This window comes from Tupaia chinensis, unplaced genomic scaffold, assembly GCF_000334495.1.
Source record: "Tupaia chinensis unplaced genomic scaffold, TupChi_1.0 Scaffold000628_1, whole genome shotgun sequence".
Taxonomy (NCBI): Eukaryota; Metazoa; Chordata; class Mammalia; order Scandentia; family Tupaiidae; genus Tupaia; species Tupaia belangeri.
This window is the reverse complement of record NW_006160148.1, coordinates 2535483-2561237: the sequence shown is the minus strand read 5'-3', so window position 1 is coordinate 2561237 and position 25755 is coordinate 2535483. Positions and strand designations below refer to the sequence as shown.

General features: G+C 47.5%; 2 protein-coding genes across 4 annotated transcripts in view; both read right to left on the bottom strand.

Moving 5' to 3' along the window:
- The window catches only part of CEP85 (centrosomal protein 85), a 57289-nt gene extending 49100 nt beyond the window's left edge, over positions 1-8189 (bottom strand). For all 3 annotated transcript variants that reach the window (XM_006159436.3, XM_027776140.1, XM_027776141.1), the window contains exon 1: positions 8169-8189. The gene's annotated coding sequence lies outside the window, so the exon portion shown is untranslated. The remainder of the gene's footprint in view (positions 1-8168) is intronic.
- An 8552-nt stretch (positions 8190-16741) lies between these two features.
- Positions 16742-25755, bottom strand: part of LOC102501599 (uncharacterized) — a gene marked incomplete at its 3' end in the record, with an annotated part of 17282 nt that continues 8268 nt past the window's right edge. The window contains exons 2-5 of the mRNA XM_027776121.1: positions 24482-24687; positions 20719-20876; positions 19029-19268; positions 16742-16853 (exon numbers count right to left, since the gene is read on the bottom strand). Of these exons, the coding sequence (XP_027631922.1) occupies positions 16742-16853; positions 19029-19268; positions 20719-20876; positions 24482-24687 (716 nt within the window). The remainder of the gene's footprint in view (positions 16854-19028; positions 19269-20718; positions 20877-24481; positions 24688-25755) is intronic.

The following is a 25755-nucleotide window of genomic DNA, read 5'->3' as shown; positions in this document are numbered from 1 at the left end:
GAAAGGAATGAAGTACTGATACGAGACTTCCAAAAAGTCATGGCGGCAGCCATGATGGTGTAGTTGTAATGCAATCTGTGATGCTGAAGCCACATGGGAAGGTCCCAGATTCATGTTCTGAGGTCTACCTATACACACTGGGCATGCACATACAGGCCTATGATCCTGGTGGCTGAGGCCAGGAGGTGGACCGTGGTATAGAGACACTGTTACAGATGCCCGTCTCTCTCTTGCTATCTCTCGCTCTCTATTAGTCAGGGTCCTCTAGAGAGACAGAACCAATAGGTTATATACACCTACATAAGACAGGATTTATTGAGAGAATCGGCTCAACAATTATGACAGCTGACAAGTCCTACAACAAGCCATCTACAAGATGAAGATCCTGGGATTCTGATAGCGTGTTTCAGTCCAAGTCTGAAGTCCTCAGAACCAGAAAAGCTGATGATGTGACTCATGCTCTCAGGCTGAAAACCTAAAATCTCCAACTGGGGGTTGTAGGGGGAAACTGCTGGTATAAATCCTGCAGTCTAAAAGCAGACCAGTCTTGAGTTCTGATATCTGAAGTAACAGATTTCGAGCTTCTTTCTCAAAAGAGAACCATTCATATTCTTCATTTATTTTCTCTGGGCCCCTTGAAAGGAAGATCACACTGAGTGTGATCTTCCACATGGTGTCTACTCAGACTCTCATGCTAATCTCTTTTGGAAACACCCCACAAACACACCACCCAGAGTAATGCTTTTTTTTGGGAGAGGTTTTTGCTATAGGGCGCATGCACTCACCAGAAAGACAGAGTGACAGAGAGACAGGAAGTTAGAACTCACCCCCCAGTGGAGATGGCCACACCACAATCCCTTCTCCTCCATTCTCCTCTCGAGATCTTGGGCATGCACCACACGCGCCCATTGTGAGTTTAAGCCACTAGGTCCAGGACTCGAACCACGGTCGAATACATGGGAGTCCAGTGATGTACCCATTACGCCATCCGCTGGTCCACACCCAGAGTAATGCTTGAGGCTTCTAAGTATTCTTTTTTTGAAGAGGTTTTTGCTATAGGGCGCATGCACTCACCAGACAGACAGAGAGACAGAGAGCGATAGAAAGGAAGAAAGCTCCCCCGGGGGTGATGGACATGCTACAATCTCTTCTCCTCCATTCTCCTCTCGGGATCTTGGGCATGCACATACACGAGCCCAGCATAAGTTTTAAGCCACCAGGTCCGGGACGCGAACTGAGGTCAACTACATGGGAGTCCAGCAACATCGTCATTACGCTAACTGCTGGTCCCAGGCTTCTAAGTAGTCTACGTTGATACCCAAAACTTCTCTCTATTTATTTCTTTATGGAAGAAAAAAGTAAACTTAAAAAGTTCTATGGGCCAGCAGGTGTCACAGTGGTTAAGGTGCTGGACTCTCACACTGTCAACTGCAGTTAGAGTTAAGAACCCGGTGGCTTAAAACTCATGCTAAGTGTATGTAAGTGCCCAAAATTCCAAGAGGTAAATGGAAGGGAAGAGATGGGATTTCAGCATAGCCATTTCCCCTAGGGGGATGATTTCTCACTTTCTGTCTCTCTGGCCAGAGCCCATACCCTATGACAAAATCTCTTAACAACAACAACAAAAATCTGGGGCCAACCCATGGTCTCATGTTTAAAAGAGCCAGAGACTAGAGCCAGCAAGTGATGTGGTGGTTAAGGCACTGGACTCCCACATGACTGACCATAGTTTGAGTCTTAAACCTGATGGCTTGAAAATCACACCATGTGCGTGTATGCCAAAATCACAAAAGAAAAATGGAGAAGGGATTGTGGCATGGCCATTCCCCTAGGGAAGTGATTTCTTATTTTTCCCTCTCAGTGTTTCTCTCTATCCTTCTAGTCGCCCTATGGCAGAAACCAAAAGGAGAAAAAAAGAGCCACATCCCAAATGGCTGACCACAGTTTTAATCCTGAACCCAGAGGCTTTAAAAGCATGCTAGCCAGTTGGCAGGTGGTGTGGTGGTTAAGGCACTGGACTACCACACACCCAACCATGATTCAAGTCCCAAACCTGGAGGCTTGCTTTCTTAATTTTCCATTCTCTCTATCTCGCTCTGGGCAAATTAAACAAATAATAATGATAATAAATGAAATAAAGTAATTCTTTAAAAAAAATAGCATGCTAGGCACATGTGCACATGTCCCAAAAGATGGAGAAATGGAGAAGAGATTGTAGTATGACCATGTCCCTCTTGGGGAAGGCTTCCCCCATCTCTCTCTGGTAAGCACATATATCCTCTGGCAATTATAAAAAAGTAACTCACGGATAAATGAAATTAAAGTATGAGTTTATTTGGGTGCCAAAAAAAGGAAATCCAAGCATAACCTTTTTATAATATGAATTTTTCCATACTTTTTGAAGACCCTTCACACATTCTACAACCTGTATGAACACTGAAAACATGCTAAGTGAAAAAAGACAAACACAGAAGGCCATTTGATCCCATTTACATGAAATGTCCAGAATAACAAAAATCCATGGAGTTAGCAGATTAGTGTTCCAGGGGTTTAGAAAAGGGGAATGGGGAGGGATCAGCAGTTAGCATAATGGCTATGTCACTGGACTCCCATGTAGTTGACCGCGGTTCAAGTCCCAGACCCGGTGGCTTAAACTCACGCCGGGCACGTGTGCGTGCGTGCCCAAGATCCCAAGAGGAGGATGGAGGAGAAGGGATTGCAGCATGGCCATCCCCCTGGTGGGTGATTTCTCGCTTTCTGTCTCTCTGTGTCTTTCTGGTGAGTGCACATGCCCTATAGCAAAATCCTCTCCAAAAAAAAAAAAAGAAAAAGGGAATGGGGAAATTGGGGAGTGATGAACTACAGAGTGATTGCTAATGGATATGGTTTCTTTTCAGGGTCATCAAAATGTGCTGAATTTAGATGATGATGATGGCTGAACAACCCTGTCAATATACTAAAAATACACTGAATTGCATACACATAAAATCAAATTTTATGGGACCAATTAGTAGCATGGAGGTTAAGACAGCTGACTCCCACAACAGTGTAGGTCAAGTCCTAGATCCAGTAGCTTCAAAAAGACACCAGGCACGTGTGCTTGAGTGTTCCAAATCCCAAAAAGAGAAATGGAAAAGGGATTATGGCTTGACTATTCCCCACGGGAGGCGGTTTCTCACCATCCCTCCCTTCCTCTGTCTCTCCAGTGAATGTACCAAAGCCCTCGGTGCGCAGTGGAGAGGTGAGGATTCCCTTGTTGCATAGCGGAGAGGTGAGGATTCCAGTGGGAGCTCGACTCCTGGCACCACTGCCTCATGATTTGAGAATATTTTAGAAGGGCTTTATGGACCACAGCTACGAAGAGAACTCCATTTATTTGAAGAACGTACATGCATGTATGCAAGAGAGAGAGAGAAAGCACCTGCCAGTGGTGCCTATTCACACCCCACTTATGTTTCCTCTAATTAGCCATCTCATCAGGCTCCTTATCATGTACACGTGTGCCCAGCATATGCGCCTCCAGAGCCAGGATGCCAACTCTGGTCGCCATGTGGGATCTGGTTTCCTCTGCCCAGTGATGAACTGCCACACTACATTACATCTTTAAAACATGAGAGGACCAGCAGGTGGCATGGTGGTTAAGGTGCTGGACACTCCCACATGGCTGACCATGGTTTGAGTCCTGGGCCTGGTAGCTTGCTTTCTCACTTTCCCTCTCTCTCTGTGTGTCTCTCTCTCTGATCAAATTAAAATAAATGAATGAATAAATAAATAAAGTTAAATAATTCTTTAAAAAAAAGAAAAAAAAACATAATGAAATGTTTTTCTCATATTTGCCAAAAATTCTGAATGTTTACTTTTGCTATCTATACAAACTTAAAAGATTTTCTTAGTATTTCTTATATATTTTTAAAAACTGAGTGTAGTCTATTATTTTATATGTAGGTTCCCAAAGTGTTACATCACATTTCTAATGTTTTGTTATATGTTTACCATCATATTTTATCCAACAAAAGTTCATAGTCAAATTGAAATTATTTTTAACAGTAAAGTCTGATATTTTCAAAGTATGTTTAGGAAAAAGGACTTTTTGTAGGTTACTTAGTAAAATTTAGGGCCCCTTCGTTTTAACCAGTATAACCTTTTTTTAAAAAAAGATTTATTTAATTACCTGCTAGTCCCACCAGTATAACCTTCTTTAAAAGACACAGTTTATCGAGACCAGCAGTTAGCATAATGTCGCTGGACTCCCACGTAGTCGACCATGGTTCGAGTCCCAGACCGGGTGACTTTAACTCACACCGGGTGCGTGTGTGTGCGTGCCCAAGATCCTGAGAGAAAGGAGGAGAAGAGATTGCGGCATGCCCATCCCCAGTGATTTCTCGCTTCCTATCTCTGTGTCTCTCTGTGTCTTTCTGGCTGGCAAGCACACGCACGCTATAGCAAAAACCTCTCCAAAAATAAAAAATACACAGTTTATCAATAAGTATCAAATGCCTAAAAACAGGTTGAAAGTATTTTTATTTTTAGATATCAAAAGAAAATAATGTGTGCAGAAGATGCATATATAATATATATAGGTAGAGAAACAGAGACAGACTAAAGAAACTTGTATACACACATACATATATATACACACACACACACATACATAAAGCCATTCATTATAGTTCTTTTAAGATTGTTTCCAAAATTTTTTTACTATTATGTATTAAAATATAAGGGGCTGCTTAAATAAACAACACAGGTTTGAATAAAAAAAAAAAAAGTCAAATTTTAGGGGCCAGCAAGGCGGTATGGTGGTTAAGGCACTGGACTCCCACATGGCTGACCACAGTTTGAGTCCAGATCAGGCAGCTTGAAAATCATGCAGGGTGAATGTGCGTGCGTGTCTAAAATACTGAGACTAGAGGAGGTGGTACTGCGGTGTGGCCACCTCCCTGGGGAGGTGATTTCTCACTTTCCCTCTCTATGTCTCTCTGTCCCTCTCCAGAGAGTACACATGCCCTATAGCAAAAACCTTAAAAAAAATTTATGATATGTGAATTATATTTCAATTTTAACAAAAGAATGACAAGGAGTAAGATAATACAAAATAAATCACTCTTTTTTTCCCTACTAAGTTCAGAATTAAATGGGCTACTGATAAAAAATTTAAGAACATTTGATGAAGCTAGAGATTTTCTTTTTTTCTTTTCTTTTTTTTTTTTTTTGAGAGATTTTCACTATAGGGCGCGTGCGCTCGCCAGACGGACAGAGAGAGACATAGAGACAGAAAGCAAGAAATCACCCCCCAGGGGGGATGGTCACGCTGCAATCCCCTCTCCTCCATTCTCCTCTAGGAATCTTGGGCACACACGCACACGGTGTGAGTTTTAAGCCACCGGGTCCGGGATGCGAACCGCGGTCGACTAAGTGGGAGTCCAGCGACATAGCCATTACGCTAACTGCTGGTTCCTGAAGCTAGAGATTTTCTGATCTAAAAGTGAGAGCAATGAATATATAAGCAGCAATACAAAAAGTCAATTATACACGCCAGCAGGTGGTGTGGCCGTTAAGGTGCTGGATTCCTTGTAGGTTGACAATTTGAGTCCCAGACCTAGAAGCTTAAAAATCACAATAAATAAGGACCAGTAGATGGCATATTAGTTACGTCACTGGACTCCTATGTAGTTAACTGTGGTTCAAGTACCGGACCTGGCAGCTTGGAACTCACGCCAGGCACGTGTGCTTGCATACCCAAGAAGATCCCAAGAGGAGAATGGAAGAGAAGGGATTACAGCGTGGCCATCGACCCTCAGTGGTGTGTGTGTGTGTGTGTGTGTGTGTGTGTGGTGACTTCTCACTGTCTGTCTCTCTTTCTCTACAGCAAGAGCAAGCACCCTACAGCAAAAATCTCTCTTTTTTTGTGGAGAGGTTTTTGCTATAGGGTGTGTGTGCTCACCAGAAAGACAGAGAGAGACAGAGAGACAGAAAGCGAGAAATCACCCCCTAGGGGGAATGACCGCGCCACAATCCCTTCTCCTTAATTTTTCTCTCGGGATCTTGGGCACACACGTACACGTGCCCAGCGTGACTTTAAGCCACCAGGTCCGGGACTAGAACTGCAGTTCGCTACATGGGAGTTCAGCGACATAGCCATTACACTAACTGCTAGTCCCAGCAAAAAAAACTCTTAAAAAAAAATTAATAGATAAATGTTTAAAAAATAGTAATTTTTAAAAAGTCAATTAAATAACCAAAAGTTAGGATTGACTAGAGATAGACAAGAAGACCAAATTTAAAAAAAAAAAAAGACAAAAACCACCCAATGTGGTTAGTTTCTATTTCCATCACTCTTTAAACTATAGAAAAGTTCATTCATGGGGTCAGCAGGTGGCATGGTGGTCAAGGTACTGGATACTCCCACATGGCTGACCACAGTTCAATTCCTGGACCTGGTAGCTTGGCTTTCTCACTTTCCCTCTTTCTGTCTCTCTCTGTCAAATTAAAAATAAATGAATGAATAAATGAAATTTTTTAAAAAAAGTAAAGTTCATTCATTTAATAAGTTGAACATGTATTCAGCAAGTATGTGACATTAAGGACTGTGCTAAACATTTTATATATATGTCTCATATTTAATGCTCATCTCAACCATAAGCAGTTATTTTTATCCTCGTATTATGGATGAGAAAATAAGGGTTGCATTATGAAGTTATTACAACTAGGAAGAAGCTTCAAAGCCAGAGCTGTGCTTTCAGGCTATAGGAGTCCAACACCGCAGCATTCGTTGTGTGTAATAAAACACACACATACACATCCGCACGTATAAATCAAGAGCTTTACTAAGGCACCACAAGTTGGGAGTTTCTGCCTCAGACAACCAGAGCAGCAAGCCTCAAACCAGCCTACCCTTGGTCATTACCCAGGCTCTATCTCCCAAGTTGCCACTCAAAACTCAGATTTGACTGTGGTATTTCTCCCCTTAGTGCAGAACATTACATTTAGCAGCTGTTGAGAACCACATCAAGGCAGGAAAGGATTTGAAGGGATACACAGACAGCTGACACAGACACATTAAGAATTTCTCACCATCACATATTTTCATGGCCTTGATCGTTTATTAGTCCGGATCTGGTCAGAGAAGCCAAATCCTTGCCAAGAAGTTGTCTTTGAACAAATTCTGAGACATATAAAACCACCAGACCATTATAAAACAGACAAGGGCTATGGGAAATGAGGCCTCCTTATCTTAACCATCTTCCTATCACCATGTTCTCACCTAGCACACTGTTTTCAATTTAATCAACCAATTTACTGGGCACTACGTATTTCCTAGCTTTGTGCCTTGTGCTAAAAATATACTGATGCAAAAGACAAATTCGGTTCTGATCCTCCTCCTAGCTTATAGGTGTGAAGTGCTGCCGAAATACACTTTGTTGAACAAATACACATGAATACACGAAACTTCCAGTTCATCTACGGACCTTCTTGCTAGGGCTGCTCAACATCCGTACTAGTATTTTGCAACGGATAATTCTTTGTGGTGGGGTGCTCTCTTGTACACTGTAGGGTGTTTGGCAGCATCCTCGGCTTCACACCAGATTCCAGTGGCAGTCCCGCAGTTGCGACTATCAAAAACGTCTCCCGGTAGGATAGGATCACATATCCTGAGAAACAAAAAGTCTAGCGCCTTCCCCGGTACACTCGAGCCCAACCCTAATTCTCTACACACCCTCCAAATCTCAGCGCAAACCTCACGTCCTCTCCGTTTGGATCAGCGTCTTCCGTTCTGTGCCCCACTGCAACCTCTCCCTTCTACACTTACTACTGACCGCTCAGAGTCCACTCTTCTCCCGAGGCTGCTTCTCGAGGATTCCCTGGCCACTGGCACCCTGAGGGCCTGTCATACAGGTAGAGCAACTGCTGCGAGGCGAACGACGGGGGACAAGGCAAGGCAGTTAGGGGGGAAGCGACCCGGACACGAACTGTGTATATGCGGGAACATTATTTTAGCTCACCGAGGCGATGAGACGCCAGGACCGACTGCGGCTTAGAGGAGCTGCGCATGCGCCCCACTCCCGGTCCCCCCCCCGCCCCGCTCCCCCTCAGGTAGGTCGCTGAGGTCTCAGGCTTTGCCGGAGCGACGGAGTCTGTCACTCCCCTGGGGGGCTCTGAGAACTTACGCGGGCTTGAAAGCGCACCGCCTGAGCCCCGCCCCCTTTTGCCCACCTATGGCCAATTGAAAGTCAAGTCTTGCCGGTTTCCCGCCCCTTTCTGTCCGATTTTGACCAATCGAGAGTTGAGTCTCGCCGGCTTCCCGCCCCTTTTATCCCAGCTTCTGGCCAATCCGCAGTCTAGCTGCGCCGGCGTCCTTCCCTTGCACGCCGCCCGGCGTCGAGAGCGGGTGGGTCTCTCTGCGCATGACCCCGCCGCCCTGAACTCCGCCTCTGGCGCCCAGTCTCCTCCCTAGGCGGAGCCCTGCCTGCGGAGCCTTCCGGCCGGGCTCTGGACACTGCGCCTGCGCAGCGCGGGTAGCTAGCGGCCCCGTGCTGGCGAATCTCGCCCATCCTTTCTACGCCGTCACCTCCTATCTGTCCTCCCACCTGAAGGAGAGGATCCGGTTCTTGCAGAGGACTCCGTCCAAGTCGGAAACAGCAGTCAGTCTGTGACAAGGACTCAGATTTAAAGGGAAGAGGCCGGTATTGCCTCCTTGCCCATACTTAGTCCCCAGGAAAAGGAACTGTTAAGTCCTTTTGCATTATTACTTGAAGGAGACCAGCAGTTGGTGTAATGACTATGTCGCTGGACTCCCACTTAGTCGACTGCGGTTCGCGTCCCGGACCCGGTGGCTTAAGACTCACTCCAGGTGTGTGTGCCCAAGATCCCGAGAGGAGAATGGAGGAGAAGGGATTGCAGCGTGGCCATCCCCTCTGGGTGACGATTTCTCGCTTTCTGGCTCTGTGCCTCTCTCTGGTGAGCGCACGCGCCCTATAGCAAAAACCTCTCCAAAAAAATAAATAAATAAAAATAACCTCTCCGCCCCAAAAATAAAAAAATAAATAAAAATATTACCTGAAGAATCAGAGTGGAAAATTGTTTCAAAGAAGGAACAAAGCATCAGCCAAAGGAATGAAAATGTACAATTCTAGAAACCTTACTAGAGAGGGAGAGGCGTTAGAAAATGAGAGAACGAGAGAAGATCTAAAGAGGTGATGCAGAGAATGGACAAGAAACCTAACTGGATATCCCTCAGTATGCACACCCACAACACGCACACAGGTGCCCGGTGTGTTTCCCAAGCCACAAGGGTCTGAGACTTGGAACTGCACAGTTGGTTGGGATCCAACTGCCTTAACCACACACCGCTAGCCAACACCTAATTTTTAAGTTTATTTTAATTTTATTTATTTAGTTTAGGCAAAGGGCCAGACCTCATTTATATTTTACATTTTATTTCATTTTTAAATAAATAAATAAATATATATATAGGAGAGATTTTTGCTATAGGGCGCGTGCACACACCAGAGAGACAGGGAGTGATGCAGAGACAGAAAGTGAGAAATCACTCAACCAGAGGGATAGACACACAGCGATCCCCTCTCCTCCATTCTCCTCTTGGGATTTTGGGCATGCATGTACACATGAATGTGTGTGAGTTTCAAGCCACCAGATCCGGGACTCAAACTGCAGGTTCAGTACTCCATGTGGGAATCCAGCACCTTAACCACTAATGCCACCTGCTGGCCCCAATATATTTTACATTTTAACATAGGACTTTTGGTCCTATTTCTGAGACTATTAACAGTTAGTAGTTATTATTTAAGAAGTATTTAAGATTAGTTATTATTTAAGAATTATTTTATTCTATTTTATTTACTATTGCTATTACTATGTTTAATTTGGCTAGAGATGGAGAGAGAGAGGGAAAGTAAGCAAACCACCAGGTCTGGGATTTGAACCAGTCAGCCATGTGGGAGTCTAACGCCTTTAACCACCACACCACCTGCTGGCACCCAGATTAGATATTCTTAAATCTTCTGTTACTTTATTATTGTATTTATTTAGTTTAGTTTTTGCTATAGAGTGTATGTGCTCGCCAGAGAAAGACAAGGGAGAGAGAGAAAGGAAGGGAGAGTGAGAAATCGCATCCCAAGAGGAGATAGCCACACCACAATCCCTTCTCCACTAGTCTTTTCTTGGGATTTTGGACACACATGCACACATACCCAGTGTGTTTTTCAAGTTACCAGGTCTGAGATTTGAACCATGCAGTTGGCCATGTGGGACCCAATAGCTTAACTACCATGCCACCTGCTGGGCCAAGGTACTTTATTATTTCTAAAATACTTTTTGACTGGGTCATCCCTGTAGAGCTAGAGCCCACATGACCAGTCACATAGTACAAATCTTGGTCTGGCAGATCAGAAAACATGGTGTGTGTGTGTGTGTGTGTGTGTGTGTGTGTGTGCATACTCCAAATCCCAATGGGACAGAAAAATGGAAGAGAAGGGATTGTGGTGTGACCATACTCCTTTGAAGGGTGCTTTCTCCTCTCTCTCTCTCTGGTGAGTGTGTACACCCTCTAGCAAAGCGAAAGATAAAAATAAAAAGACCTTTTTCTATTTCAATAACATACATCACTGAATTGTCAACTGACATGACTAAAAGAGGACTAAATTTAGCCAGATCTACCTCAATTTAATCAAGGAAAAAGAAAAACTTAACTGCGGCTTATTTGTAATCATAATTAGACCTACTGCTTTAAAGCATCAAGTGTTGTCTGGTAGATTATTTTATAAGGCTCTGTCGTTACACAGCACCAACGTTCCTTTAACGCGATCAACAAAATTTAAGCTCATCAGCTTCCTTGATTGTTTTATTTCCTTCTATTTCCTTTAGAGATACTTAAACATTGTTTAGTCGATATTTTACCCTCATCTTTCATGACAAATTTTAAATAAAGGTAAGAGTTAATGTCTTCACTAGCAGGGCTGTTGAAACAGTCTTCACAAGACATAAAGTCGATATGGGGACCAGCAGTTAGCGTAGTGGCTATGTCGCTGAACTCCCATGTAGTCGACCACGGTTCGTGTACCGGACCCGGTGGCTTAAAACTCACGCCAGGCGCATGTGCGTGCGTGCCCAAGATCCTGAGAGGAGAATGGAGGAGAAGGGATTGCGGCGTGATCATCCCCCCTGGGGGGTGATTTCTCGCTTTCTGTCTCTCTGTCTCTGTCTGTCTGGCGAGTGCACACACCCTATAGCAAAAACCTCTCCAAAAAAAAAGACATAAAGTCGATATGAATTCCCAATGAAATGTAGTTAATTATATGTTGACTTAATTAAACGTATGATGTTGATGTGCATGAAAAAATAATATGGATTAGTCATTTAACTTAATATTTTTCAGGAACTGTTAAAGCATTAAAATGCAATGTTCTTGTAAATGAGATGTTCAGACTGTTAAATTTAACTCTTCTCATCTTGCTTGTGCCATTTCCCCCCGTAACCTATGATAAAAAAATAAATCATGGAAAGGAGTGGCCCTGTGGTCTAGCATTTAAGGGAGTAGGATCCCACAGGGCCACCATGGTTCACCCCTCAGCACCAGTGGCTTAAAAAGCATGTGTGTGCTTGCATGCCCAGAACACAGAGGTGAAGGAGAAATGGAGAAGGGATTGTTGAAGTACGACCACCCTCCATGGGCGGAGAGGCGCTTCTCACTTTCTCGCTCTCCCTCTACCCCCTGGGGAACACATGTATCCTCGTGGGAAAAAAAAATTTTTTTTTTAATATTTCGCTGAAAACGTTTATTGTTCTTTTGAATAGACGGGTATCTCAGACTCCTTGATGGGCAGGGAGAAGAGAGAGATCTCCTCCAGGGATTTGATGTTCACGGCTTTGACCAGGCGGCCCAGCTTGGTGACCGGGATCCACTCCCTGTCCTCGGCCAGCCCTGACCCCGGCCCCGGCTCCGACCACGGGGGCCCCGGCTGGAGCCCCCCCGGGAGCTGCCGCAGCCTCCTATCCCAGGACCCCCAGGGCCTCCGGGCCCTGCACTGCACCAACGTCATCCGCCATTTGGTGTTCTCTCGGAGAATAAGCGGAAAAAAAATTATTTTTAAGTTCATGGAAAAATTGAATTGACATATGAATTTTGGAGCAAAAAATGTTAAATCCACGAGTAGATTTTCATAATGTGAATTTTCCATAACTTTCCAAAAAATATATATATATACAATTTAATGTTTTTCTTTTCTTTGCCAGAGGGCCCGAGTACTCACCAGAGAGGGAGGAAGAAAACACATATACCCCCCCCCCCGATGTCACAATTCTTTCCTCTCCATTTCTCCATTCTGACATGATTTGGAGCACACAGGCATACACACCCAGTGTGTTTTCGAAGCTGGTGAGGCTGGGATTCGAACTATGCCATTGGCCATGTGGGATCCAGCTGTCTGAATCACCATGCCGTAATCCCTTCTCCACTCTTCTCCTGGGATCTTGGGCTTGCAGGCACACACACCCTGTGTGAGTTTGAAGTCACCAGGTCTGAGACTCAAACTGTGAGTCCAGGTGGGAGTCCAGAGATGTAATCGCTATGCCATCTGCTGGTCCCCCTCTGTTAACTTTTTTAAAAAAATAATTATTTTATTTAACGTTATTATTATGTTCTAGTTTGTTCAGAGAGAGACAGAGAGAGAGAGAGGGAAAGTGAGAAAGTAAGCCACCAGGTCCAGGAGTTGAACCGCAGTTGGTCATGTGGGGGTCTAGTGCATTTAACCACCACGTCACCTGCTGGCCCCGCCCTCTGTTAACTTTTTAAAGACCCCTTACAGCCACCATCTACTAGGAAGGGAGAGCTGATGAGGTCAGAAATAAATAAGGGTCAGGAAGACGAGGGTTTAGTAATATTGTATGGATGTAGGGCCAGAGGTGGCATGGTGGTGGAGGTGCCATAATCTCACATAACTGACTGCAGTTCAAGCCCTGGACCTGGACCTGAACCCGGACCTGGTGGATTGAAAATCACGCTGGGTGCATGTGCTGGGTGCCCGAAATTCCAGGAGGAGAAGGTATTATGGCATGGCCATCCCCCCAGGGGGTGATTTCTCCCCTTCCCTCTCACTGTCTCTTTCTGTCTCTCTCTGGTGAGCATACACGCCCTATGGCAAAAACCTTTTAAAAAAATGTATGGCTATATTTATCTGAAGTTGAACAGTTCTTGCCCATTTTACAGAAGAAAGGGGACTTAGGGCCAGCAAGCTGGCCAAGGCCCAGGAATTTCCCCCGAACATGAGTCACAGAGTCCTCCATGTTGAAGCAGAGATCATCTAGCCAAACCCATTCATTTCACATATGGAGAAACTGAGGCCCATAGAAATAAAGTGATGGCTCACCCACCCCAACCCTGAATCTCTCAGCCCCATTAACGTAAGAGCACTAAAACTTTATGACCCAATTACATAGAAAGGAATCAGACAAAACAGAATTCCCTGCTGTTTATTGACCATCTCTTCGGCACCTTCTCACCATCATGAGCAACCCGGTCCGCCCCAGAGGAGTTGCAGAGATGGGAAGGGAAAGTGGAGTGAGGAAGCACAGCTTAAGCAGCCACACTCCTTAGCAGGCAGGAGTTGGGGCCCATCTTCACCGTCATCCACTCCAAACTTCTGTGTTCCTAACAAGAGGATAGACTACTTGCCTCCCACCTTAAATCTTCCTCTACTCTACCCTTGCCCCAGCGAAGTAAACTACAGGTCAAGCTCTCAGGCTGGGGTTTGTGCTGGGGCAGGAGTCAGGGCAGGGTTTTATCCCAGCATCCAGCCGGTCAGCATCCTGCCTGTCACCGTCAGAAGAAAGATGGCCATCCAGGCTCCTGCAAGAAGTAAAGAAATGATCATAAAATAGGATATTCAGTGGCTTTGCGAGCAAGAGAGCACTAAGAGCACTTTAGGCTTAAATACTCAATTTTGGGGACTTATTTAGGAACCCATTTATTTATTCTTTGTTTTTTTTTTTTTTTAATTTGCTAGAGGGCATGTGTGCTTGCCAGAGAGAGATAGAAAAAGAGAGAGAAGTGAGAAAGCACCCCTGGGGGAGTGGCTGAGTTGCAATCCCTTCTGCACGTCTCCTTTTTTTTTTTTTTTGGAGAGATTTTCACTGTAGGGCGCGTGCGCTCGCCGGACAGACAGAGAGAGACATAGAGACAGAAAGCGAGAAATCACCCCCCAGGGGGGATGGTCACGCCGCAATCCCTTCTCCTCCATTCTCCTCTCGGGATCTTGGGCACGCACGCACACGCGCCCGGCGTGAGTTTTAAGCCACTGGGTCCAGGACGTGAACCGCAGTCGACTACGTGAGAGTCCAGCGATATAGCCATTATGCTAACTGCTGGTTCCCTGCACGTCTCCTTTCAGGGTTTCGGGCATGCATGCACATGCACCCGGTGTGTTCTTCACACGCAGCATGTTTTTCTAGCCCCTGGGTCTGAGAGTCGAACCTGCAGTTGGCTATGTGGGATCAGCTGACTTAACCATCATGCCACCAGCTGGCTCTCTTCCATTCTTCCTTGGGACTGACCATGTGGCAGTTAGATTGGGGATGGAGAGGAGGCCGTAACAGAGATGAAAGACACTCCCTGGGTCAGTGCGGGGCCCCACACAGCCCGCTCCCTAGCCCTTGTTACCGCCTTCCCCGCCCTCCTACTCTAAGCACTTCTCATGATCTCAGGCCTGAGAGAGACCAGCCACCAGTCCCAGACGGCAGCCGCGCTGTGTACTGCTGACCAGGCCGACTCAGAGGCCGGTTAACCTCCCAGCTCACAGAGTTAGCAGAAACAGGATTCCGGACCAGCCCCTGCCAGGACCCACGTGCACCCCCAGGCCCTGGCGCACCCATCAGCACTTACTTCAGGACAGCAGTCCCCTTGTACCAACCTGCCAAGCTGCTGCTGCCGGAAGTGCGGGGCTCTGAAACCACACAGAAAGGCGGACCAGGCTTAGAGGCCATCACACAGGTAAGGCCAGCACTCGTTCCCCAGTCCATCAAGGCTGGGCAAAGGGGCTGGCCCCCTCCTGGGGTAGGGACTCAGGGTGGTGATGGACCTCCTGCTTCTGGTGAGAAAGATTTACTGAGAAGGGAAGGCAGGCTTTCCTGTGAGGGTCGGAGCTTTGGAGGGCTGTTATGGAGGAGGAGCACACGAGAGAGTGCTTAGACCAGCAAGGAAGATGAATCAAGATGGGTTTGGAGCAGAAGCACCTCCATCTTTGAACTTTATGTTATACTTGCTTCCTCCTTTTGCCCAGGGTAAATAGAGTGATTAACAGTCTTATTGTTGGGACCAGCAGGTGACGTGGTGGTTAAGGCACTGGAATTTCCACATGGCTGACCACGGTTCAAGTCCTGGACCTGGCAGCTTGCTTTCTCACTCTTCCTCTCTTTCTCTGGCAAAATTCATGCGAAAGTAATAATAACAAGTAAAATAATTCTTTTGTAAAATAGTCTTACTGTCCTTGCTAACTAGCCTGAAACCTTTTTGTTTAGATGTTCCTTGGCAATGTAATCACCAATCACCAGACCCCTGTCCGGACCACGGGGCCCATTAAACAAAGGTCTAGAGCGCGCCCTTAGAAATGATTAACCTGCTCCATCCGGCTTCTGTAACTGCTGTTGCATGGGGACCCCACTCCCTTTCCTCCTCACCCCCTCCTCGGTTTCCATTGTAATCACCATATCAACTCAAAATTGATTGTGATCTCTGCCTTTATAAGCACCCCTCTCCTTTAATTCGGGGCTGCAGGGTTTTTGAGAGACATGAGTCCCCCCATATGCTGCTGGCTTAATCAATATAGACTCCAATAATCTGGCTATGTCTGGATGTCCTCTTTAAATATATATATATATATTTAATTTTATTTATTCATATATTTATCTTATTTGTTCTTATTTTTTAATTTTACCAGAGTGAGATTGAGAGAGAAAAAGTGAGAAAGCAAGCCACCGGGTCTGGGAGTTGAACCATGGTTGGCCTTGTGGGAATGTCCACCGCCTTCACCACCACGCCACCTGCTGGTCTTAGAGAGGACTTAGTTCTCTCTGATTAGGTTGGTCTGGGAGAAGACTGCTCTGGTGGGAAAGGTGCGGATGGGACAGAGGGAGGCACAACGCCTCAGGCTCCAGAAATTCAGGCGGTGAAAACAGGCCCGGCGGCAGGGAAGGGACCTGTCTGGACAGAGGGAGAGCCAGACAAGGCGCAGAGACGAGACTCGGATTTAGGGAGGAGGTAAGGGTGAAGGAGAGAGCCGCGGGAGAGGCAGGGCTGCAGAGCAGGGCCGTGGGAGGCCGCGATGATCCGGTTACCTCTCAGGCGGATGGGCCCGAACACCATCCAGCCGCTGCTCCGCCCTTGGCCCTCCGGGGCTCGCATCTCCGAGGCTTGAGTCTTCGCACGTGGTTTCGGACTACAGGTCTGTGGGCAGCACCAGCATCCGGGCAGCAAGGCCTGCTGGTTACGACGGGGCCCGAGACACCAGCGTGCCCTGCCTCGCCCTGCACCCCCCTCGCAGTGAGTTTCCCAGTCCTTTAAACGCCCGCCCTGGACAGCGCTGCACAGGCTCCTCCACCCTGCTACCCTCTTGGGAAGGACGGGTCCCCTCTCCTCCCCTCCCCGCCCCCGTCTGCCAGGCCCCGCCCCAGCCCCGCCCCCGGGGGGAGGGCGTCCTGCCCGCTTGTCGCACAGGGTCACTCGGCCATGCAGGTAGAACGGGTCACGGGCCGCCAGGTGGAACAGGTTGAAGGCTAACGTCACCTGCAGAGAATCCCCGTTGGCCTGCAGGCCCTGCAGCAGCCGGTTGCTGACTGGGCAGCTGTGGGGAGAGGCGGCGTTGTTGTACCCTGGTTAGGAGCCCCACGCTCGGGGTAGGCAGTGTGGAGGGGCCAACTTCGGCTTCTCCGGGCCCAGCAGATGGTGTTGCAACTGCATTGCCAGACTCCACATGGCCGACGGCAGTTTGAGTCCGAGACACAGTGGTTTCAAAACCACGCTGGTGGGACCAGCAGTTAGCGTAATGGCTATGTCGCTAGACTCCCATGTAGCTGAGCGCGGTTTGAGTCCCAGACCCGGTGGCTTAACAACTCACTCCGGGCACATGTGCGTGCGTGCCCAAGATCCCGAGAGGAGAATGGAGGAGGGTGTTGTCCGGGGCCGTTGCCCCCGGGGGGGGGGGCGGTGATTTCTCGCTTTCTGTCTCTCTGGTGAGCGCATGCGCCCTATGGCAAAAACCTCTCCAAAAAAAAAAAAATCACGCATTGGCGCCAGAATCACATGTGCCTGTGTGCCTGGAGGATGGAGGAGAAGGGGTTGCTGCTATCCCTCTGGGGGTGATTTCTCACTTTCCTTCTGTCTGTCTCCTGAGAGCCCACAGGCCGCAATGCAAAAACTCTTTGTTTACTTGTCCTGTACAGGGGTGGGTGGAGAACTTTAAGTTGATTCTTTCATTGGCTCCTCACACCTATCCCTCTTTCTTTTTTTAAAGATGAGGAAACTGTGACTGGCCTATGGCCTAGTGGTTAAGGGAGCCAGATCCTAGATCCCACATGGTCTACCACAGTTCGAATCCCAGCCCTGGTGGATTGAAAAACCACGGCGTGCCCAAAATCCAGAGGGATGGAGAACTGGAGGATTGCCCTGTGTACTGAAACGCAGATTGGCGGAGTGGTTGGCCTACATTCCGCAGGTAGCAGCCCAGCACCTGCCCCTGCCCATCCCCTTAGTCACTAAGATTTATTCCTCCCGGGAGGGGTGACAGGCTAGGGCGGATTTGACAATGGTGTAGTTCAGAGCCGAGACCAGAGCATGGACAGCCAGTAGTGTGTCCTTGGGCAAGTCACCGAAACTCTTGAGTACTTGCTAGTCCTCGTGTTTGTAACGCAGGGGAAATAATACTTCCCAGGGTTGTCTTGAGGAGTAATGAGGTTATGAATGATTCATTGTGCTCTGCGAAGACTTGCTGATATTCAGAAAACATAGCCTACAAGTCAGGAGACTCGGGTCCCTCCCCAGGCAGCCGAGGGTAAGGACTTAGTCTCCCACCTCTGTGTCCCCAACCCTTAGCAAGGTCTGTCACTTACCAGTTGTAAGCTGAACCTTCATTTTTCCATTTATAAAATGGAATGAAAATGTAAGTACCTCATAGATTGTCATGCGGCTTTAATGCGTCAATATACGTGATGGGGCCAGCAGGTGGCGTGGTGGTTAAGGCTCTGGACTCCCACATGGCAGACCATGGTTCAGCACCTGACCTGGTGGCTTGCTTTCTCACTTTCTCGCTCGCTCTCTCTGGTGAGTACACATGCCCTGTAACAAAATTAAAATAATAATAATGATAAGAAAAGTTAAATTTAAAATATGTGTATATATATAAAGTGATTCAAATCGTGCCTGGCATGCGTAAGTGCTCTGGCAACATTAGCTCATAACAGCGATGTGGGTCTCATACATACATGGTGTATGCATGTTGAAGTGTTCAATTTTGGTTTTGTTTCTAGTTTAATCACAATAGACCCTGAGCCATTGTTTGAGGAAAGAATAAAAATAAATGAATGTCATTTATTGGTTGTGAGATCTTGGGCAGGCTTTAATTTAGTCACCTGCAAAATGGGAACCATTTATTCATTTATACATTTATTCAACCAAATGCACCCCCCATTCCTCTCTCTCTCTCTCTCTCTTTCTTTCTTTCTTCTTTCTTTCTCCTTTCTTCCTTTCTCTTTCTTTTTTTCCTTAGAGACAGATCTTGTCATTGCCCAGGCTAATCTCGAACTCACAATGTTCCTGCTTCAGCCTCCCAAGTATCTGGGATTAAAGACATGTACCGGTGTGCCTGGCTGCAGCTCTTACTTTCTCCTGGTGTGTATGTGCCAGGGATACAAAGAAGAGTGACAGGACCCATGCCCATGGGTGCAAAAAGAGCCAGTGCAAGCCCCAGTCCAGGGGCTGGTCTGGCCCTCGCAGGGAGTTGCCATCCCTCACAGAGCCTTACCTGTCTTTCACAAAGTGGTAGGTGGTTTTAGTGGTACCCGTCCTGGAGGTGTTGGTGCTTGCAAAGACCTCATCAGCCACCAGGGCAAATCGGTCAGGATCACTGCTTGTGGCCCTGAGGACCACATGGAGGGGTGTGCCAAGTGGCACCGTTCTGTTCTCAAGTGGAGTGGAGAGCTGTGGGTCTGTGAAGATGCCCAAGATGACAATGACGTCTCCAGTGCCGGGGATGTGGATGGTGCTATGTCTGGAGAGGGCCAAGAGTGACAGCCTCACCACAAAGCCCAGCGATGGGGGCACTCACTAACCTCACACCCAAGGCCACCGAGTACTCATAGCCATAGGAAATAGGGTAGGGAGGAGCAAACTTGCTAACCTCCTGGAGGGCCTAAAAAGTGAAGCACCACCTCATTGATTCCTAGACCCTGGGCCCTTAAAGCTACCCCGCCTGTGATAATTTACATAAGCAACCCACAATGCATTACTTCATAGAAGTGTTTTGTTTTGTTTTGTTTTCCCACTGATGCTTTGAGTATCCATCCAAGAGGTGCCTATGGGGTCAGGTCTATAGCACAGTGGTAATGTGCTGCTCAAGAGAAGCTGGATCAGGGCCAGCAGGTGGTGTAGTGGTTAAGGTGCTGGACTCCCACATAGCCAACTGAAGTTTGAGTCCTGGATCCAGCAGCTTAAGATACATGATGGGCATGTGTGCACATGTGCCCAAAAACCCAAGAGGAGAACGGAGGAGAAGGAATTGCAACATGGCCATGCCTCCTGGGGGTTTGATTTCTCACTTTCCCTCTCTCTGTCTCTCTCTCTTTTTGAATTATTTTATTTAACTTTATTTATTAATTCACTTTATTTTAGCTTGACCAGAGAGGGACCGAGTAAGAGAAGTGGGGGAAAGTGAGAAAGCAAGCTGCCAGGTCCAGGACTTGAACCATGGCCAACCATGTGGGAGTCCAGCACTCTTAACCATCCATGCCACCTGCTGACTCCACCCTCTCTCTGTCTCTTGGCCAGCGCATGCACCCTATGGCAAAATCCTTAAAAAGAGAGAGAGAGAGAAGCTGGATCCCTAGGGTCTAGCTCTGTAACCTAGTGCTTAAGGGAGCTGGATCTCACATGGCTGACTCTGCAGTTTGAGTCCTGGGCCTGGCAGCTAAGAACACACCAGACACGAGTGTGTGTGTGCCCAAGTCCTGAAAGGATAGAGAAATGGAGGAGAAGGGATTGTGGTATGACCACGCCCCACTAGAGAGGGATTCCTTCCTCTTTCTCTGTCTCTCTTTGGAGAGCACATACACTGTCTGGAAATTTTTTTTAAAAAGAGAGAGAGGTCAGATTTCACATGACAACTGGGGTTTGCATCCCCAGCCTGGTCGGCCTGAAACACACTGCTCATGCTTAGGCATGGGTGTCCACAATCCAGCAGGCTGCAGGACTGGAGGAAGGGGATTGCAGTGTGACCATAGCCTGAGGCAAGGGATCCTCTCTTCCCTCTCCCTGTCTCTGTCTCTGTCTCTCTCACATATACATGCATGTGGTCTTTCAGGAATAAAGAAAAGGAAAAGGAGGAGCTTGTGTTTGGGGGTGGGCATGGGGAGCCGATATCGAGGGCGTGGGCTCTCCTCCCTGGGTTAGGCCGAGTAACGGGAGCCCAGGAGCTGACGGGGGCATCCAGAACTCACGGGAAGGAGACCACTGGGTAGGGCTGGTTCTGGCTGACGGTCACCACCAGAGGGTACAAGCAGCTGAAGCTGAGCTTGGTGGAGTCAGTGAGGTTGAAGCCAGGGAGAACCCGCAGAAACTCCACCTCCAGAGAGTACACGGCATGGCTGTTGTTGGTCTGGAAAAGACAGAGAGGCTGCCATTCCACTCAGACCTCCCGGGGAAACGCCTTCCTCCATTCTCATGGGCTATAAGTGGTTTATTTCAATGACACTTGTGGGAAAATTTACTGAATGTGGGCTATATGCTAGGCACAGCGGCTCGGGTACAGTCCCTTGGAGGAGATCCCATTAGTAGTCCCATTTCACAGAGAACAAACAGGCTGAGAAAGTCTTGAGAAAAGCAAGTAACAGAGACAGATTTCAACATCTCTCTTATTTCAGGTCCTGTGATCTTTTTTTTTTTTTTTTTTTTTTAGGTTTTTGCTATAGGGCGCGAGCGCTCACCAGACAGACAGAGAAAAGCAGAAAGTGAGAAATCACCCCCCAGGGGGGATGGCCACGCCACAATCCCTTCTCCTCCATTCTCCTCTTGTGATCTTGGGCATGCACGCACACGCGCCCGGCGTGAGTTTTAAGCCACTGGGTCTGGGACACGAACCACAGTCGACTACATGGGAGTCCAGTAACATAGCCATTACACTAACTGCTGGTCCCCAGGGCCTATGTTCTTTACCTCTGTGCCCATGGTTCTCAAATATCAGTGTACCTTCTAGAATCCTGTGGGGGGATCAGCAGGTGGTGTGGTGGTTAAGGTGCTGGACACTCCCACATGGCTGACCACGGTTCAAGTCTTGGACCTGGAGGCTTGTTTTCTCACTTTCCCTCTCTCTCTCTGAGTCTATGGTCACATTAAAAATAAAAATGAATACATAAATGAAATTTTAAAAAAAGAATCCTCTGGGGGGGAAATACAAGAAATGGACCACTTTTATAAAGGAGGTGGGGCCTGTGGCCTGCTGGTTAAGGAAGCTGGAGGGAGAAACGGAGGAAAAGATATAGTCACATGACCACATGGCTGACCATGTATTTGGAATCCCAGCCTGCTCCCCCTTGCTTGAAGCTAACCACACACTTGGGGGAGTGTGTGTGTGTGCGCGTGCACGCACGTGCACGCACACACATGCACAAAATCCCAACAGGATGGAGAGACAGAAGAGAAGGGATTATGACATGACTATGCCCCATTGGGGGACGCTTTCTCTCTCTTGCTCTCTCATGTCTGTCTGTCTCTTTTTTTTTTTTTTTAAACAAACAAACAAAAACAGGTCCCTATCCCAAGATTTGGATACCTTTTCCGGATTTTATTGCTTACATAGCTTTTTATTATTATTATTTAACTTGCCATAGGACATGTGTGCTGACCAGTGAGAGAGGAACTGAAAAGGCACCCTCCGTGGGAGATGGCCACGCTGCAATTCCTTTTCTCCTATCTCCCTCCTTTCAGGACTTTGGGCATGCACACACAAATGCCCAGCCTGTTTTCAAGTCAGTGGGTCCGAGACCCACCAAGAGCCCCATGTGGGGTCCCAGGCAACCTAAGCACCATGCCAGCAGCTCATCTGCCATTTATTTATGTCAACGGTGCAGGCCAGGTAGAGGAGAGAGCAAGCAATCCCCCAGTGGGTGTGGCCTTAGCACAATCCCTCCCCCACTCTCCATCCTGATAGGGTGTGGAGCCCATATGCACACACACCCCCGCGTGTGTTCAAGCCTCCCGGGCCAGGATTTTACCCACATGGTCAGCCATATAGGACCTTACCCTTAACCACCAGGCCACAGAGCAGTGCTACATACATCTTTTCTTTCTTTTTTTTTCTTTTTTATATCTAGTTTATTTAACTTTATTTAAATAATTGATTTTAATTTGACCAGAGAGGGACAGAGTGAGGGGAGGGAGGAGTGAGAAAGCAAGCTGCCAGGTCCAGCACTTGAACCATGGTCAGTCATGTTCTTTAGTAAAGATCTATGGGGGCGGGGGGCTGGCAGGTGGCGTGGTGGTTGGGGGTGCTGGACTCCCACATGGATGACCATGGTTTGAGTCCTGGACCTGGCAGCTTGCTTTCTTTAAAAAAAAAAAAGAAAGAAAGAAAAGATCTATGGGGACCAACAGGTGATATGATGGTTAAGGGTACTTGACTCCCTCATGGCTGACTGTATACACACACACACACACACATATATATATTATATAAGTATATATATAGTATATATTGTATATAAGTATGTATATATACACACACATATATAAGTGTATATACATATATATTGTATATAAGTTCTTATTGTATATAAGTATGTGTATATATATACACACATACACACACATATATATTATATAAGTGTATATATAGTATATATTGTATATAAGTACTTATTGTCTATAAGTGTGTGTGTGTATATACATATATATAGTGCTCCTAACTGCTTACTGGTGCTGCCACCTCTTTCTTTGGAAGGGATCTGACATTAAAATATATACATATATAAAGAAAGAGGGCCACATCAGTGAGCAGCGAGAGCACAATCCAGCTTTGTTAATAATCATTGATGGAGGAACCAGCAGTTGGCATAATGGCTATGTTGCTGGACTCCCATGTAGTCAACCGTGGTTCGCGTCCCAGACCCAGTGGCTTAAAACTCACGCTGGGCGCATGTGCGTGCGTGCCCAAGATCCCAAGAGGAGAATGGAGGAGAAGGGATTGCGGCGTGACCATCCCCCTGGGGGGTGATTTCTCGCTTTCTGTCTCTATGTCTCTCTCTGTCTGTCTGGCGAGTGCACGCGCCCTATAGCAAAAACCTCTCAAAAAACAAAACAAAACAATAATCATTGATGGAACTTGGGGGAAATCCCTCAGTTTCTCTGCGCCTTAGTTTACTCATCTGTGAAGCGCACACTTGAGTGTGAACCCCCAGCCAGTGCAGGGTCACGGGCATGTTAAAGCATTGGCCTGCACGTGGCACAGGCTACGGCGTTAATAAACACTGGCTGTGGTTGTGGTGGACAACACCTTGGAAAGCCATATCCCAAGCCATCAAACGCCAAAAGCATCCATTGGCTGTTCCTACTGTGATGGGCGGCAACGTGGTCTCATGTCTTCTTTTCCTTTTTAAGGTTTTTGCCATACGGCATGTGTGCTTACCCTAGAGAGACAGAGAGAGACGGTGACAGGGAAAGTGAGAAATCACCCCCGGGAGGGATGGCCATGCTGTGATCCTCCTGGGACTTTGGGCACGCATGCACATGTGCCCAGCACACGTGTTTCAAGTCACCAGGTCGGGGACTCAAATCGTGGTTGGCCATGTGAAAGCCCAACGCCTTAACCACCATGCCACTTGCTGGCTCCAGTGGGTGGTTAAGATGGCTGGATCCCACGTGGCCTGTCGTGAGGCTCAAGTTCTGGACCTGGTGGCTTGAAAACATCCCAGGTGCTTGCACACGTGCACATGCCCAAAATCTCAAGAGGAGAAGGGACTGTGGTGTGGCCATCCCCCTGGGGAGTGATTCCTCATTTTCTTCCTGTCTCTTTCTCTGTTTCTCTTGCACCCTATAGCAAACTAAGAAAACAAAAAAGACTAGTCTGATGGCCAAGACCAGATTCCATTCCAGAGACTTCCTCAGTCAGCTGGAAATAAAGTCATGACTGGTGCCTTGCCATCATTCCCCAGCCCTTCACCGGCTCCTGCCCACAGCCCACCAGGCAGCCCCGCCTAGCTTGCTTACAGAAAGGCGGAGCCCACAAGCATCCTCCTTCTTCTCCAGCGTGAAGACCTGGACACGGCGACTCTGCTGTATGGTGCTGACACTGGAGCAGCCCGAGAAGGCACCCTTCTTCAGCATCCAGTGGTGCGTGTCCAGGAAACAGCTGTGTAGGACCACCTCAATTGTCCGTGGCTGGCAGTGCAGGGCCACCGACGTCCTGGACAGTTCTGCAGGACAAGAGCCAGGGCAGGGGCCTTCTGAGGCTCCTGGGCTGATGCCAAGGGAGCAGATGCTCGTTCTGATCTGGGTCAGGGGACACTGCCGGGATATTAGTCTGACCCTCAGACACCCTTACGCAAGGACTCTCCCTCACCCACGTGAGTCCCTGCAGCCTGGCTTGCCCGGTGGGACGCTCCCTGACCCCAGCCTTAGCAGATCCACCCAGAAGCTATGTCCCAGCAATTAGGAACTGGCCTGCACAGGAAGTAAGAACGCTTGGGAGGGAAGAGGGCATCTTCTGCCAAGGGGGCTGGGAGGCAGCAAAGGTCGGCACGTGGAGAGAGGAACAGGGCAGGTGCAGGTGCAGGTGCGGGGTCAGAGTGAAGGAGAGGGAGGTGGCGGATTCGATCCCGCACGTCTCGGCCCACAGAGAACCTGCTGCAGTCCGCCCTTCGCCTCCAGGAAACACCATTTTTCTCTCACTAAACACCTTTGGTTTCTGTTATTTGTCTAGCAAAATTATTTGTTAATATTTCATTTGTTTTTGTTCTCTGTGATTTCACTCCCATTTCAAGCTGGAAGCCAGACCCTTGGGGTTTTTTGTGAAGGGCTAACTTGTTTTAAGTCACTGACTTTTTCAGTCTATGAAAGCCTAAACTCTTTAGAGGAGAAAACCCTGAGGGTGGGGAAAAAAAGGGCTCTTAAGCTAGAGGGAGAGAGACCAGAGCCAGCAAGGCCTCTTCAGAATTTCTTAGTTTCTTTTTTTAAGAGAGAGTTTTTGCGGGACCAGCAGGTGTCATGGTGGTTAAGGGCATTGGACTCCCACTTGGCCGACCGTGGTTCGAGTCTCTGACCTGGCAGCATGCTTCCTCACTTTCTCTCTCTCTCTCACTCTGTCTCTCTCTGGTCAAATTAAAATAAGCAAATAAATAAATGAAGTAAAATCAAATAATTCTTTAAAAAAAGAGAGTTTTTGCTATAGGGTGTGTTCATTCATCAGAGAGACAGAGACAAAGAGACAGAGAAAGTCATAGAGAAAGAAAGTGAAAAATCTCCCCGGGGGGGGGGGGGGGGCG